The sequence below is a fragment of the Sesamum indicum genome, linkage group LG6 (genome assembly GCF_026168435.1).
Source record: "Sesamum indicum cultivar Baizhima isolate 11 linkage group LG6, ASM2616843v1, whole genome shotgun sequence".
Classification (NCBI taxonomy): Eukaryota; Viridiplantae; Streptophyta; class Magnoliopsida; order Lamiales; family Pedaliaceae; genus Sesamum; species Sesamum indicum.
Window position 1 is genome coordinate 5,828,798 of NC_142662.1, and position 14,076 is coordinate 5,842,873.

Genomic DNA, 14,076 nt, shown 5'->3' on the forward strand with positions numbered 1-14,076 from the left:
CTAGACTCGAGCCGGTCTGAATTCCGACTAAATCCAAAAGTATTGAGTAGTTATGAGGAAGTAAATAAGCTCTTTTTCTGATATGGTGAATAGCAATTTACCCATCTATGATATTGAAAATGAAAACATTACCCCTCTTATAAAGAAGATATAGCAATTTACTTGTACTTTTTTAAATGAAGCAATTTATCTCCTTATACAAGGAGGTAAATCGCTTCATTCTAAAACATATATGGAGATAAATTGTTGTATTTTAAATAATACAAAGAGGTAAATCGCTATTTGTTTTTTTATAAGAGGGTAATTTACTTGTTTACAATATCATAAGGGGGTTATTTGTAATTTTTTCCTTTTATGATAGATAAGGTTGTGACTTGGAGCTCGATAAAAATGAATATTAAATATATAATACTTATCATAAATTATCTTCAAAAATAGATCCAAACATAAATAATATTTATAGCACATACTTCTTTATCTCCGTAAAATACAACAAAACACTAAAAACCGAATCCACACAGTATGTACATATCCCGTGTTTTTAAGCAATAGAAAAAGTGTAGAAAGTGTTAATTTGATAAGTGGATGATGATGAAAGATGGAGCCCATAAAATGATACACTATTGTCTGGATATGATTTGTAAGGATCCAATTAATTCCAATTATTATTAATATAATATAATTTACTCCGACTCGTATAATGCTCCACGGCCAACGGCTGAAAAGATGGGGGCCTGCACCGCCGAGAGGGGCCGTGTGAAACGATTAACCGGTGGTGGGGCTGCCGGTGCTTCCTGGGCCCCCCACCATCTCTCAGTTTGTATTTAGGATTTTTCTTTTTCTTTTTTTTTTTTAAAGTGCAGTACTTTGTGGATAGGATCGAGACTGTCATTTCAATAGAATTTATTTATTTATTTATTTCATCATATAATAAATTCAAATGGAAAACAAAATATTTAGTATATTTGATTTAAGGATTTGAATTTAGAAGAAATATTTCAAAAGGCTCGATATTTAATGAATTTTATTGTAATTTGTAATTTGATTGGCACCTCATTAAGTCAGACATTGTCCACTTTAGCTCAGTACGTGCTCACGATTTTGATTTGTTCAAAATTCATCTTGTTAAAAAAAAAAAAAGAAATCTCGGGCTTATAAACCAATCAAATTTATCGTCGGCAATCAATATGAAATATTAGACTACACCATTAGCCCCTAGATGAGGGGTTAGGAACAGACATATGGCCTCATTCCCACAGACATCGTCAAATTACGTGACTTGCGACTCGATCTATGCTCTATTACGTGCTATATTGTCCACTTTAGTTTCATATGAGCCTCATGATTTTGTCCTCAAAAGGCATCTATCTTACTGAAGGATGAGGCTTTGGGGTTTATAAACCGCTCAAACTACTCGTGTGCAATCAATATGAAATATTTGTCTACATTAAACTTGAAATGCATCACCATATAACAAAAGATAGTTCAAAGTTAAAATTTAAAATTATTCTCAGCATTGAATTATCTAAACAACTTCCATAAATTTATTACCATAAAGATAGAAATAATAACTATTCACAGTTACTCGTGTTGAATAAAAGAAATATTCTTGAAATAATGATATTTAATTAATAATGACGATAAGAATATATATATATATATATAAAGAGAAAATTATACATATGATCACATGCAAGGAAACAAATCGAATAAACAAAGCCCTTTATACATGAAAATTAAGAATATATCCGGGCCCAATTTAATTACCAGGGTTTCTAGAGATAAAGAATAATATGGTGTGACAACGCTTAAATTCTTTTTTTTTTTTTTACAAAAAAAAAAACAAAAAGAAATTTTCGTAACAAAATTTTTTTATTGAAGTCAGGTTTGATCAAATCAAATTAATTATAAAATAAAAATAATATATTTATTATGTGATTGATCATTTTTTTTTTAACTATACGCCAAACAAACGACAAGTGTACATTATATAATTGATTTAAGTTGGATTAAATTTGATTTGAATTAGAATTTGTGTTGTTGAGGTGAGAAGTGGGGTTGACTTTGGGAAGAAATGGAGATGAAATTCTTACCAATACCTGGGAAAAGACATCTCATACGCCAGTTGATGTATGTTGGCATATATGTGCAGCTTTTTACGATCCGATTCTGATTATGATCTCCGAATGGTAGTTGTTGTTGTAATATTATTTGTAACATATATATAATTCTATCCATTTGGAATGTGGGATTCATTAATTCACATGTGTAGGAGGATCTTATGCCAATACCTTCTCATATGTATGATGTCCGGATTCAGTAATTGTATTATTCAGTGTAATTATTACAATTATTTGTATATGTTCACACGTATTAGAATTTTTTGTATTTTCATTTAAGTTCTCAAGATATCAATCCCAACGACCTCTGATTGTTTACTATGGATACAAACAATAAAATTATAAATCAATTTCAAATAACATCCCAAACAATTTGCATCGGTCGACGAAGACTTAGCGGATCTTCGATTATTTTAAAAAATAAAATAAAATAAGATTTGAAGAATATAATATCAAAGTATGAAAAACGTATTTGCAAATACTTATTTTAAGTGTCTATCTGCTTATTCTGATTTTTGACTGTCTAAATTAAGTTGGTTAACACAAAGCTATAAGCAACTCATTACCAACTTCTGTAGATTATGAGTAAAAGTGTGAATATTAAGTTGTTTTTCAAACACTCCACTCTTACTTTCAATTACTCCCAATATTTACTATTGCTTAACTTACGATTTATTTTCACTGTAAATAACAGAAATTATTGCGAACATCCCGTAACGTCTTGAAGAGATAATATATATATGTATATGTAGTTGGAAATATATAGATAGTAGATGGAAATTTTTATTCAAACTAGGTCTGGTAGAACTAAACTAATTACAGAGTAAATGTATCACACTTGTTATGTGATTGATCACTTTCTCTAAACTATACACTAATTATAGATTAAATATCTTACACTTATTATATAATTGATTCAAATTCAAATACAATCAAGAGTAGACATTAGGAGATAAAAATCAAAAAGCAAATGATGAGAGTTGCTCCTCACTTTACCCACAATGCTATTCTTTATTCATATACATAGCATAATAATCATTGAGGTCACTTTCATGATTCCCCCTCAGATATCTAATCACTAATCACACACACTCCAAAACTCTCAGTGCCTTCTCACTGTACCTTCACTACCATTACCATACCATTCATTGCCCTTTTCCTCTGCATAACTACTACTTCTTCAATATTTCCCTCTCCAACTTGCACACACACAGAAGGTGTTAGTTAATGGGCTACAAATATTTATTTTTTAACAATTATAAAAAAAAAAAAAAGAAAGGTGGATTTAATTTGATTCCTTAGGAGGAATAAGCTGTCACGAAATTGACATGGTATTTTTTCCTCTTATATTCTCTAATCCATATCAAAGATGTTCTTATGGTCAGTTTCCAGTGAAATGATAGACGATTCTCATCATCATCATATATGTATATGTGTGTATATATTGTTCAATAGTATATCTTACTCGAAAATCTCATAGAAATTAAAAATTATTAACAAAATAGATAAACCCCATATATATCTACTCCACGTATCACGAACACCGTAATAACCTAAATACTTTATAAAATTAGTTTATATATAAAAAAACTAATAATAATTTATTTCATGTTAATAAGATTTTACTTAAGTGGTGAATGATGTCTTAGTCTAGTGGTTAAAATCGATGATTCATGAATAAGTACGAGGGCATTCCCTACTAGGCATGAAGGTATTTATTTCGGTTTGTGTGGGTCAGTTTATTGTAATAATTTAATAGAGTTGAGTATTAAATTGATGTATTTTTTAATTTATTGACATCAAATATACAAATATAAATCGTATGGTAGTGATTGGGGGTACGTATTATTTGTGAGAAGCAGGCAGAATCTTGGGCAAGAATCAGAAATGCAATCAGAAAATGTGGATTTGATCCAATTCAAGAATCCATTCGAGTAGTGTAGGATGGCGAAAATTCGAGCATGCAACTAAGATTAAAGATAAAAACTGCGTCATGCAAAGATGCCAATTATTACTACTATTGCTCATATGCCTAATCCTTTTCCCCACCAATTGATTAACTACTTACCTCATCAAATCAACGTTTGTTGCACGGAACATGTCAGAATGTAAAAATAGAATAAAAATTTATATATATCCAATTATAATTAAATCTTAAAATAAGTATAATTTCTTATGCGGGCTGAGCTCTTGCACTAGGATTAATTGAGAGTTGATGTTCACACATGAAATATATGATTTTTTGGGTAAATTTTAATGGAATTTCAAATATTACGAAACTATATATTATGATTTAAATTGTGTAGGAGTAAGGAAGGACACCACATCCATGTACATGGGACCATAGTTTCCTCCTAGTGCGCCCATATGTTAGACATAACATGCCCAAGGGCCCCTCATTGGTCCACTTGCTATCCTTTATTTCAAATCAAATTTCCTTTCCTTTATATATATATATAGATATATATATTTCACTTTACGGATCTATGTATTTTTTTTTTCGAAATATATGTCATATATATATATTATTTTGACATTGGGTACACATCCAAAAAATTCTGATTATACTCTTCTGATGTTTAAATAAAATAAATCGTAAGATAGAAGTAAGCACAAGTCGTAAGAATGCTAGGGTGTCAAAAGTCGTACCTGCTGTATGAACGGATTTATCTATAGGTAATTTGTACGATGTTTCTAGTAGAGGTATTGTGAGTCTTTACATATTTAAGAAAATTGATAAGTTTCATGATACATATATATTATATATTTTTTAATGAAATTATTTTAATATTATCAAATTTAATTTTAATTAAATAGAAAAACTCAAATCCAAGTACGTAGTGATGTAAGCAAAAAGCAATGTACAAAACAGGAGCAGCCCTTTTTCTCTATAAATGTGCATCCACTCTGCTCTCCACTTCTCGAACACAAAACATCTACACTTTCTCTTCTCATTTCCCATTCTCCTCCACTACCAATCTCCCACCAATTCACACATACCGGAAATATGAGAACCGGCGGCGCCTTATTCCACTCCATTCCGGTATCAAAAACGACAACCGCCGAAGCCACCGCCACAGCGAAGGCGACGTTCACGCCGCCGGCCACCATCCAACGCTCGCCGTGGCACTCCCCCGTGCCGTACCTCTTCGGCGGCCTGGCGGCGATGCTGGGGCTCATAGCCTTCGCACTCCTCATCCTCGCCTGCTCTTACTGGAAACTCTCCGGCGGAGAGGAGGGCGGGCAGGGAGACGTGGAGAGCGGCGCCGGCGAGAAAGGGGAGAGCAACGCCGATGCGAAGGCTTTGCCGGTTTTCCAAGAGAAGGTTTTGGTAATTATGGCTGGCGACGTAAAGCCAACATTCCTGGCGACTCCGATGTCGAGCAGGGGCTATTCTTCTTCCACCAACGATGAAACGGTGGAAGGCAAACAAACAGCGAAGGAAGAGAACATCAACCAAAAAGATGAAACGGTAGATGAAAATGGATCAGCGGAATCCCAAGTGAGCCAACAGCAAAGCCACTGATGAAATTTTCATAATTTTGTTATATAGTTATGATATTTTAGATCACTCTTTTTCCTTTTTCTTTTCCCCTTTCTTTTTCTGGCTCTGGCTCTGGCTCCAATTTTGTGATCCGGGAAACTGTAAATTTTTTCTGTTGAGATCAGCATCATTTTGGTGATAAATTATTTTATCCCGTCTATTTTTAATTATATTGCATCATTTATTTTATTTAACATATACACGCTATAAATATAAAATTTTTTGTTATATAAAGTAAATAACATAATATTTATACACATAATCATATATATGTTACTTGAAATAAAAAATACGCAATACGATTTGAAATAAAAATTCAATATGGTTAATCAATAATATAATTAATTAGTATTAGTGAGTGTTTTTTTTTATGGAAAAATTTAGTTCAGATTAAATTTGATTAGACTTAAATTAATTATATGACAAACACCGTATATTTGCCGTCTAATTAATGTCTAATACGAAGAAAAAAAAATTAATGTTGATGGATTGGATTAATCTGGATAAAATTTCTGATACAAGTAGAGAGGAGCTGAGCATGCACACAGGGCGTATGATTAGTGCACTGACCTCTCCCTAATCAATTATGAATTTTCTATTAGCAAGTTGATAAGAATGGTGAATTTGTCATCAAGCACTAATCCCTTTTAAGCGCTAGTGATTAAGAGAATAAAGTAAAGAAAATAATCAAGGCATAGATGCTTAATTAATTAATGCTAATCCAAATATAATAATCACATTACAGTTGGCCGGAATTGCTCGCCGGCGGCAGGCAAGGTGGCCGGAGAAGATGGGATTCACGCCTCCACCAGACCCCACACCCCAAGAAAGGCATGACTTGCCTTTGAATATTGCTTTGTTACTTTCTAGCTGGAGAAAAGGTTCAAATTTACTTTAGTTAGAGAGCCGGCTCACATGTATTTTGAGGTTGTATCATCACAAATTATTTACGACGCCAATTCTTCAATCCAAAATTAATGTACAAATCAATATTACACATGTAAACAATCTGCATCTCATATAATAATATTGTGTATTTATATTTTATTTAATATATAGAAGGCACGAGTATAAATATAATATATATATTTAAATAAGTTTTCAGATATATTGTATTTTTATAATATTGTAAATTATATTGACGCTTTTTGAGTGAGAGTGTTAGTGTAGCGTACTTGAATAGATATTTGTGTAAATTTATACTACTGAATGAATAACAACATAGTATTATTACAAAGTTAATCTTAAAAACTATATTAAAGGACATTCAATATTAGTGTAATTAGATTTTAATTTAATTTTTTATAATAATTAAAAAAGAAGGAATTGAGGAGTGGGGGATGATGTGTCACATAATTGCCATTTTCTTGGGATGCAAATTGGGAGGAAGGTGATTGGTGGGGTTGTAGTTGGAAAGCTACGTGTGATCCACTACATCAGCCAGCCAGGCCTACACAGCACAGGCGCGTGCGTGGATAGGCGGTGCACTGCGGCGATCCGAGGCCGTATACATACACCTACTCCTACTGCTCTCTCATTCAATGCAGCCACTCGAGAAATTTGCGCCTGTTTTTCCGTGCTTTTTGGCTGCTCCCTCGTTACTCTCAATCTCCTTTGCAATTGGCTTTTCTAATTTCCTTCCCTTTTGCCATCTCAATTCTTCTTCAATTCATACCATTTATTCTAAATTAGAAAAAAAAAAAAAAAGTTTAAATATAGATTCCCCTACTCCACCATCGTTGTAATAAACAGTTTTTTGATTAATATATTAATTTAATAAATATATCAATATGATTAAAAATAATAATAAATTATATCGATTCAATCAATACATTATAAAAATTGAAATAAGACCAAAATGAGTTGCTCTTTTTTAGTTCAGTGAACATAATGTTTACTGGTTTTCTCATTATTATTTTATTTTTATTTATATTAATAATAGTTATATATCCATTTTTAATGTAATTGTTGATTATCTATAAATTACTATTGAATTTCGACATAATATATTAATTTAAAATTTATGATGTTATAGTGTATATAATTTGATGATGCCTTCTCAAATACGTTTTTCTCAAATACAAAGAATAAGAAAGTGAGGCCCCACCGAACAGTTTAACAAGTCAGACCTTTTTGGCTCATGAGTAAAATATCAAATTCATAACTTGTCTTATTCTAATTAACCTGACAGGCCCAAAAAATGAGCCCAATCCAACTGGATGAGCCGGTATACAATGGAGACGACACGTCACACAGGTCGCTATGACACTTTTAGGAGACTTCATACTAAAAAATCTTCAACCAACTCCAAATAATCTAGTTGAATTCAACACTTTATGCAGCAAGTAACAAATTTTCGTTTAGGCAAGATTCATTCAAAATATCATATTTTTGTCTAAATAAATTTAGATCATGAATCGATTTTTCTATTGAGCAGCTAACATGTGTAACTGTCCAACGCAGTATGATTCACTGCAATCACTTCTCAGATCTTGCTCAACTGTCGCCTATAAATTAAATATTTGTGTTGTCATTTCTATAACACCTTCTATCGTACTCTAGCTCTCAAGTTGTCTCGATTCCTAAGCTATTTTTTAGCTTACTTTTTGCACTTCATCATCATATTTTATTATTATTCTCTTATTATCTCGAGTGTTCCCTTTTATTTCTTCAATAAATTCTTACTGTCTTAAGCATCACACATTACCCTCTGTTTTGTAGATTAGTCTTTCATCAATCTTTCAATTTTTATGAAAATCCTTCAATCCTTGTTTTGTTTTTTGCCCTAAAAATGGGAAAAGGGCAATAATGATTTTGGGTTAGTTTCCGAGTAGTTAAAATAGATCAAACAAATAAATAAAGTCGAGACATAGTTGGGCTAATTGGCCCAGAGCTAATGAAGAAATCAAGTCAAGTCAAGTAGCATTGTGAAGTGGAATTCGGCCCAAACGATCCAGTTGCTATTGACTGATAAAAATAAAAATAAAAATGGCTGGCCATCTATTGCCTACACTATCTCCGTTCCCAAACCACCAAAGTTAGATGGAGACTTTTTATTGATAAGAGATCTCCTCCAACTCAACCAAATTTAGGAGTAAAAATTATCATTTAAAAGTTAAATTGATTAGCTTGTAATCGAGTTTTAAATTAACATTTATAATAAAATTGGGCTTTCTATATGATAAATTTCCAATAAATTCATATCAAATTTGGAATTTGTATCTTGATGCATCAATTTCAGATAAATATAAATTTCCTTTTTTTATTTTGGACAGATTATATCTATGGTATAAATTCAAACCCAACAGAAGTGAGCCCAAACTACCTAAAAGCCCGTTTAGCTATGCCTATAAAAAGGGGGCTTGTTTTTACAGAACAAGTCATTTCATATAACATCACATCCCACGGAACACAACAAATCAAAATTACTCCAGTTTAAAAGCTGTTTGCCACGACTGCTAGCACAAGGTTCCACATATTCAATGGCATCAAATCCTCGAAGCCTTGATACTAAAATTTTCAAGGTGAGACATAATTTGCTCCACAAAATTCAAAAGAAATTACATACCTACATCTAAGAATAAATTTTAAATCATTAAACAAATATTCTGAGCAAATAATAAAATAATAACTTCACTTTGTAGATTATAACATGCTTTTTTATTTAAATTAATAAATTTCATTTGTCCATATTCTTTTGTGTCGCAATGCATTCTTGTAGGAACAAAGTCTTATGTGAACACACTTAGTCATGTGTTAGTTCAAAATTGGGATTCCATCAAGAGTGCAGCTGGAGGTTTGCTCCCACCATGCCAAAGCCAAATCACTCATCTTCTGAAACAGATCCAATATGTGTAGCTTTTACACAAGAGAAAAGAGTCTGACAACAACAGCAATGTTCACAGGATGCAACATCCCAAGACATCCACTACGGCTTACACATGATGCATGTGATTCTTTTTTCATTCACTCATACACACTCGCCCCTCTCTCTAATTCCGATTTTATTGACCAAATTTGATTTAAATAAAATTTTTCCTCAAAGTTCGAGCGTTAGCATCCAAATTACACAAACGAGTGGAAAAACACTGGAGTCAGCTTTTATTTTGTTCTTTTTCTTTATTATGAAAATAGGAAAGTAAGAGCGACACCTTATGACCCAATAGGAAGGATTGTCCTTACGCTCGGTCAGATCACTATAATCGATCTACTATTTGTGTTATTCTTTACTCTTTTTTTGTTCCATCATAATAAATATATCAACAATTAAATTGCAGTTTCGATTTCATTCAAAATAATTAAAAAAATAACTCAATATAAAACAAATTCATAATATTTATCAAAGAAAAAAGAAAAAAATGAGCGGATATATGACAAAAAGGTGGGTTTAGTGTGGACAAGACATTCAAAGTTATAGAAATTGCAATGAAGCAGTGAAAATGAAGCCAAAGCAATTAGGACCAAGTTTTCTATTTTCATACTCAGCTCTCAGCTGCAGCAGCAATATTATGATGAGTACAATGTCAGTGTAGCTCATCCCATCACCATCACTCCGTGAAATCAATGTCAATTATAACGATAGCCCACCCGATTTTCTGTGATGCCTCCACCACACCCACAAGACAAGAGTCACCCCCATCCTCACACCACCCAAATACCCGACCCTAACCCAATATATCAATCGAACCCAAACCCGGAGTGTTTAACTTGTATATTCAGTCCTAGGACATTATTTTAGTAAAATTACAAGTTATATCGACACCTTTTAAAGTTAGACCAAACTTTCGAGATTTAGTGTAGTAAAATGAAATTTGTTTCTTACTGTATGATTCAAATAGTTTGGAGAATTCTTTCAAATTTCTTGATTAAATTTACGGATATATATAAATTTGTTACTACTCCATGATTATAATTTTATAATGATATAAAAATCTAGTATTCGATGAAAAAATCTAATATTGAAAATTTTAAATTCATAATAAGAAATCGATTACAGTTATGAAAATCAAATAAAACTACTGGCCTAACACTCCAAAGACATCCTTTTTTCCAGCTAAAGATGGGAATGGGACAATCAAAGATTTGGGACAAGCCCAACTTGTCCCAACTCTCAACCCATAATGCACAAACACCCCATCCCACTCCAATCCGAAAAAATTCTTATCAATAACAAATTTAGTAAAATCAAGTTAATTATAAAATAAGTATAATATATTTATTAAGTGATTAATTAATTTTTTAAATTATAAATTAATCACATAGAATATATATTATATTTATTATATAATTAATTCAATTTCAATTAAACCCAATATAAGTCATCAGGATTTCCAAATCCCCACCCATTATGAACCCTTCCATTTACATGCAGTTTGTTTGCAGATAACACCCAAAGGCAAACACTCCCTTACCCCACACACACACTCACAGTTAATAAGTTGTAAATTCTCACGTCTCTCCCTGGACCCCACCTCCTTTGTCTGAATTTCATCTGGCTAAGACTTAGCCATATGTCCTCCTCTCATTGGCCATCTCCCAGATCCCCCTCTACCCCTTCTTCTCTCAACCTAGGGTTTTATTCATATACTGCACACTTTCTTACACACTCACCACTGTCTTAAATTAAAAGCAAAAGAAAAAGTAGAGAGAGAATCGTTCCCGTTTCATTTGATTTCCCTCTGCAGCTTCTTGGAGTAGAGAGAGAGAGAAACAGAAAAGTGAAAAAGGGCCAACTGAAGTGATAAAGGTGATAGAGGAAGAAAGGGAGAGATCGTGAACATGGGGGGTGATCAAACCTGGAGCTTAACCGCCAAGCTGTGCGACTCATGCAAAACTGCGTCGGCTACGGTTTTCTGCCGCGCTGACTCCGCCTTCCTCTGCCTCGCCTGCGACGCTAAAGTCCACGCAGCCAACAAGCTGGCGTCGCGCCACGCCCGCGTCTGGGTGTGTGAGGTCTGCGAGCAGGCCCCCGCCTCAGTCACCTGCAAGGCGGATGCAGCTGCTCTATGCGCCACGTGCGACCGCGATATACACTCTGCTAACCCTCTTGCTCGCCGCCACGAGCGTCTCCCTGTCGTACCCTTCTACGACGCCGCTTCGGCCACAAAATCCTCTCCATCCGCCTCCGCCGCTGAAGAATTCTCCGAGGAGGAAGCGGAGGCCGCTTCGTGGCTGCTTCCCGACCCGAACAGTAAATCGGAGGAGGAATCTGAGTCCCCCGAATACAAATCTGCTGAGTATCTGTTTAGTGATATGGATCCGTACCTGGATCTTGAATTGATATCCGGGGAGCAGAAGCCCCACCATGTTGTTATTAATGAGCAGAAGCAGTATTCTTCCGATGGAGTTGTCCCGGTGCAGAACAAGAATGAATATGGATCTGGGCAGTACCCTGGTCCTGTTGTTGATGGATTTCCGACTTATGAAGTGGATTACCCGGGAACCAAGCCTTTTATGTATAACTTCACCACGCAATCCATTAGCCAAAGTGTAAGTTCTTCTTCTTCAATTCTCCTTATATTCTGCATATATTTCTTAATTGATTCTCTTGTTAGCTGTGCTGAACTAATTAATTTGCAAAAAAATGGCAACAGGTATCCTCATCATCGCTCGATGTCGGAGTGGTGCCGGACCACAACGCCATGGCCGACGTTTCGGACACTCTCGCTAAGACCGACGCCGTTCCGATCCCAGTTTCCGGGATGGACAGAGAAGCAAGGGTGTTAAGGTACAGAGAGAAAAGAAAGAACAGAAAGTTTGAGAAAACCATTCGATACGCCTCACGGAAGGCGTATGCAGAGACCAGACCAAGAATCAAAGGAAGGTTTGCTAAGCGGTCGGAGCTCGAGATTGATTCCCTCATCGCACCCGATGCTTCATACGGCGTTGTCCCATCTTTTTAATAAGCTGAATTAATTATTGTGAACTGAATTTTGGGAGTTCAATTGTTAACTTTTGTTGTTGTTGTTGTTGTAACACAAGACAATGGATAATTAATGTATGTCTCTCATGTATATATTGCACTGTTTTTGGTTCTTGTATCACTACTAGTTATCCATTTCCCAGCTGCTTGTGTAATGTAATGAAGTTTTGTTTATCTAGAAATTTTCTGTTAGCCGACCATTAAGATCATCAGACTGCCATGCAATGCTTGTGGCTTGATTGGATTTAAGAAATCTATCTATTGTCATGAGGGTGGATTACTATTTATGTTTTAACATGTTATAAGTTCATGTATTTTCATTTTTCGTATATAGTAATTATTGTCATTGATGCATTTTGCTACTCGATTAACGTCCCATTTACATGAGTTATTGTCCACTCTGATTTAGTATAAACATTACGATATGTGTTCTACTATCGATAAAGAGGAGACATTGGGGCTCAATATATCACTCAAAACTCATTATTATTAGCTGAGTGAAACGATTACCTACATACTACATTAAATTCCTGAGTGAAATCACCTATTGTGCTAGCTCGACCAAAGCAATAGGGATCCATGAATTCACAATTAATTACATACTAGTTAATCAATGTAATTTGGTGCAATATACGTGAAAATTGGCTAGTTTTAATGTAATTAACATCTATAATGAGAAAGAATTTTGATATAATCAACCATTAGTATTTTCTTTGGCATGTGAAGTAAAATGGCTAATTTGATCAAATGTGTATAGTTTAGGGTAAATGCATGCACTTGGAGGTTTGGATTTGGATGCGGGGCGAATATAATATTATTAGGTCAAAAAGTAAGCATATTGATGAGAGAGATGAGTTGGGCGTATGGCTTTGGCTTTCAACTGACTTCAATTTTCTCTGATTGGTTGCAGTCACTGTCAGAGATTGATGCCGTGCCATGTGCACCTGCCTCACACTAATTACCTTCTTTGACTATATAATGTACCATTTACACACACATATGTATAATAGTATTAATAATAATAGAAATTCAATAAAGCTGACGTGGTGTGTGGATAATTGTTTGGGGCCCCAGCGTATCAATTTGTGAAAGCTCATTGGCTGCTGGGATTTCCCGTTACCCGTGAACCACATTTTGTTGCATATATGGGTCCCATCCCACCCCCACCACCGTACATCAAATCAAGCCTCCACTTTTGTTTTTATAGTTATTTTTATTTATTTCTAACTAGTTTAATTTAGAGAAATCCAAATTTATTTTAAATAAAGAAATGGTTAAATTTGAATGTGCTATTCTGAAATTTATTATAATTATAAATATTTTTTTATTATTTTAAAAAATAAAAATATTCTTTTGTGACAGTTATTGTAGAAGAGTAATTAAAAATATGTATAATTTTTTAAATAATAAATAAATATTTATAATTTAGACAAAGGCTGAAGAGAAGTACTACTTGTAAAAATAGAATAGATAAAAGTTGGCACAGGCTT

At 33.8% G+C, this 14,076-nt stretch overlaps 2 protein-coding genes across 2 annotated transcripts; both read left to right on the plus strand.

Moving 5' to 3' along the window:
* Positions 1–5,025: 5,025 nt before the first annotated feature.
* Positions 5,026–5,815, plus strand: LOC105164900 (protein GLUTAMINE DUMPER 5). Its single transcript, XM_011083718.3, has one exon. It carries the CDS (start codon positions 5,128–5,130, stop codon positions 5,644–5,646), a length of 519 nt encoding a protein of 172 aa, XP_011082020.1. The 5' UTR covers positions 5,026–5,127; the 3' UTR covers positions 5,647–5,815.
* Positions 5,816–11,258: 5,443 nt separating this feature from the next.
* LOC105164899 (zinc finger protein CONSTANS-LIKE 3) lies at positions 11,259–12,790 on the plus strand. The gene is made up of 2 exons (XM_011083717.3): positions 11,259–12,153; positions 12,258–12,790. Exons 1-2 carry the CDS (start codon positions 11,443–11,445, stop codon positions 12,564–12,566), a joined length of 1,020 nt encoding a protein of 339 aa, XP_011082019.1. The 5' UTR covers positions 11,259–11,442; the 3' UTR covers positions 12,567–12,790.
* Positions 12,791–14,076: the final 1,286 nt, after the last annotated feature.

Bases quoted from the DNA above. Each gene is read 5' to 3' on its own strand.
- LOC105164900 (XM_011083718.3), top strand. From the start codon at position 5,128: ATGAGAACCGGCGGCGCCTTATTCCACTCCATTCCGGTATCAAAAACG.
- LOC105164899 (XM_011083717.3), top strand. From the start codon at position 11,443: ATGGGGGGTGATCAAACCTGGAGCTTAACCGCCAAGCTGTGCGACTCA. The intron at 12,154-12,257 runs GTAAGTTCTTCT...AAATGGCAACAG, and splicing joins CGCAATCCATTAGCCAAAGT to GTATCCTCATCATCGCTCGA.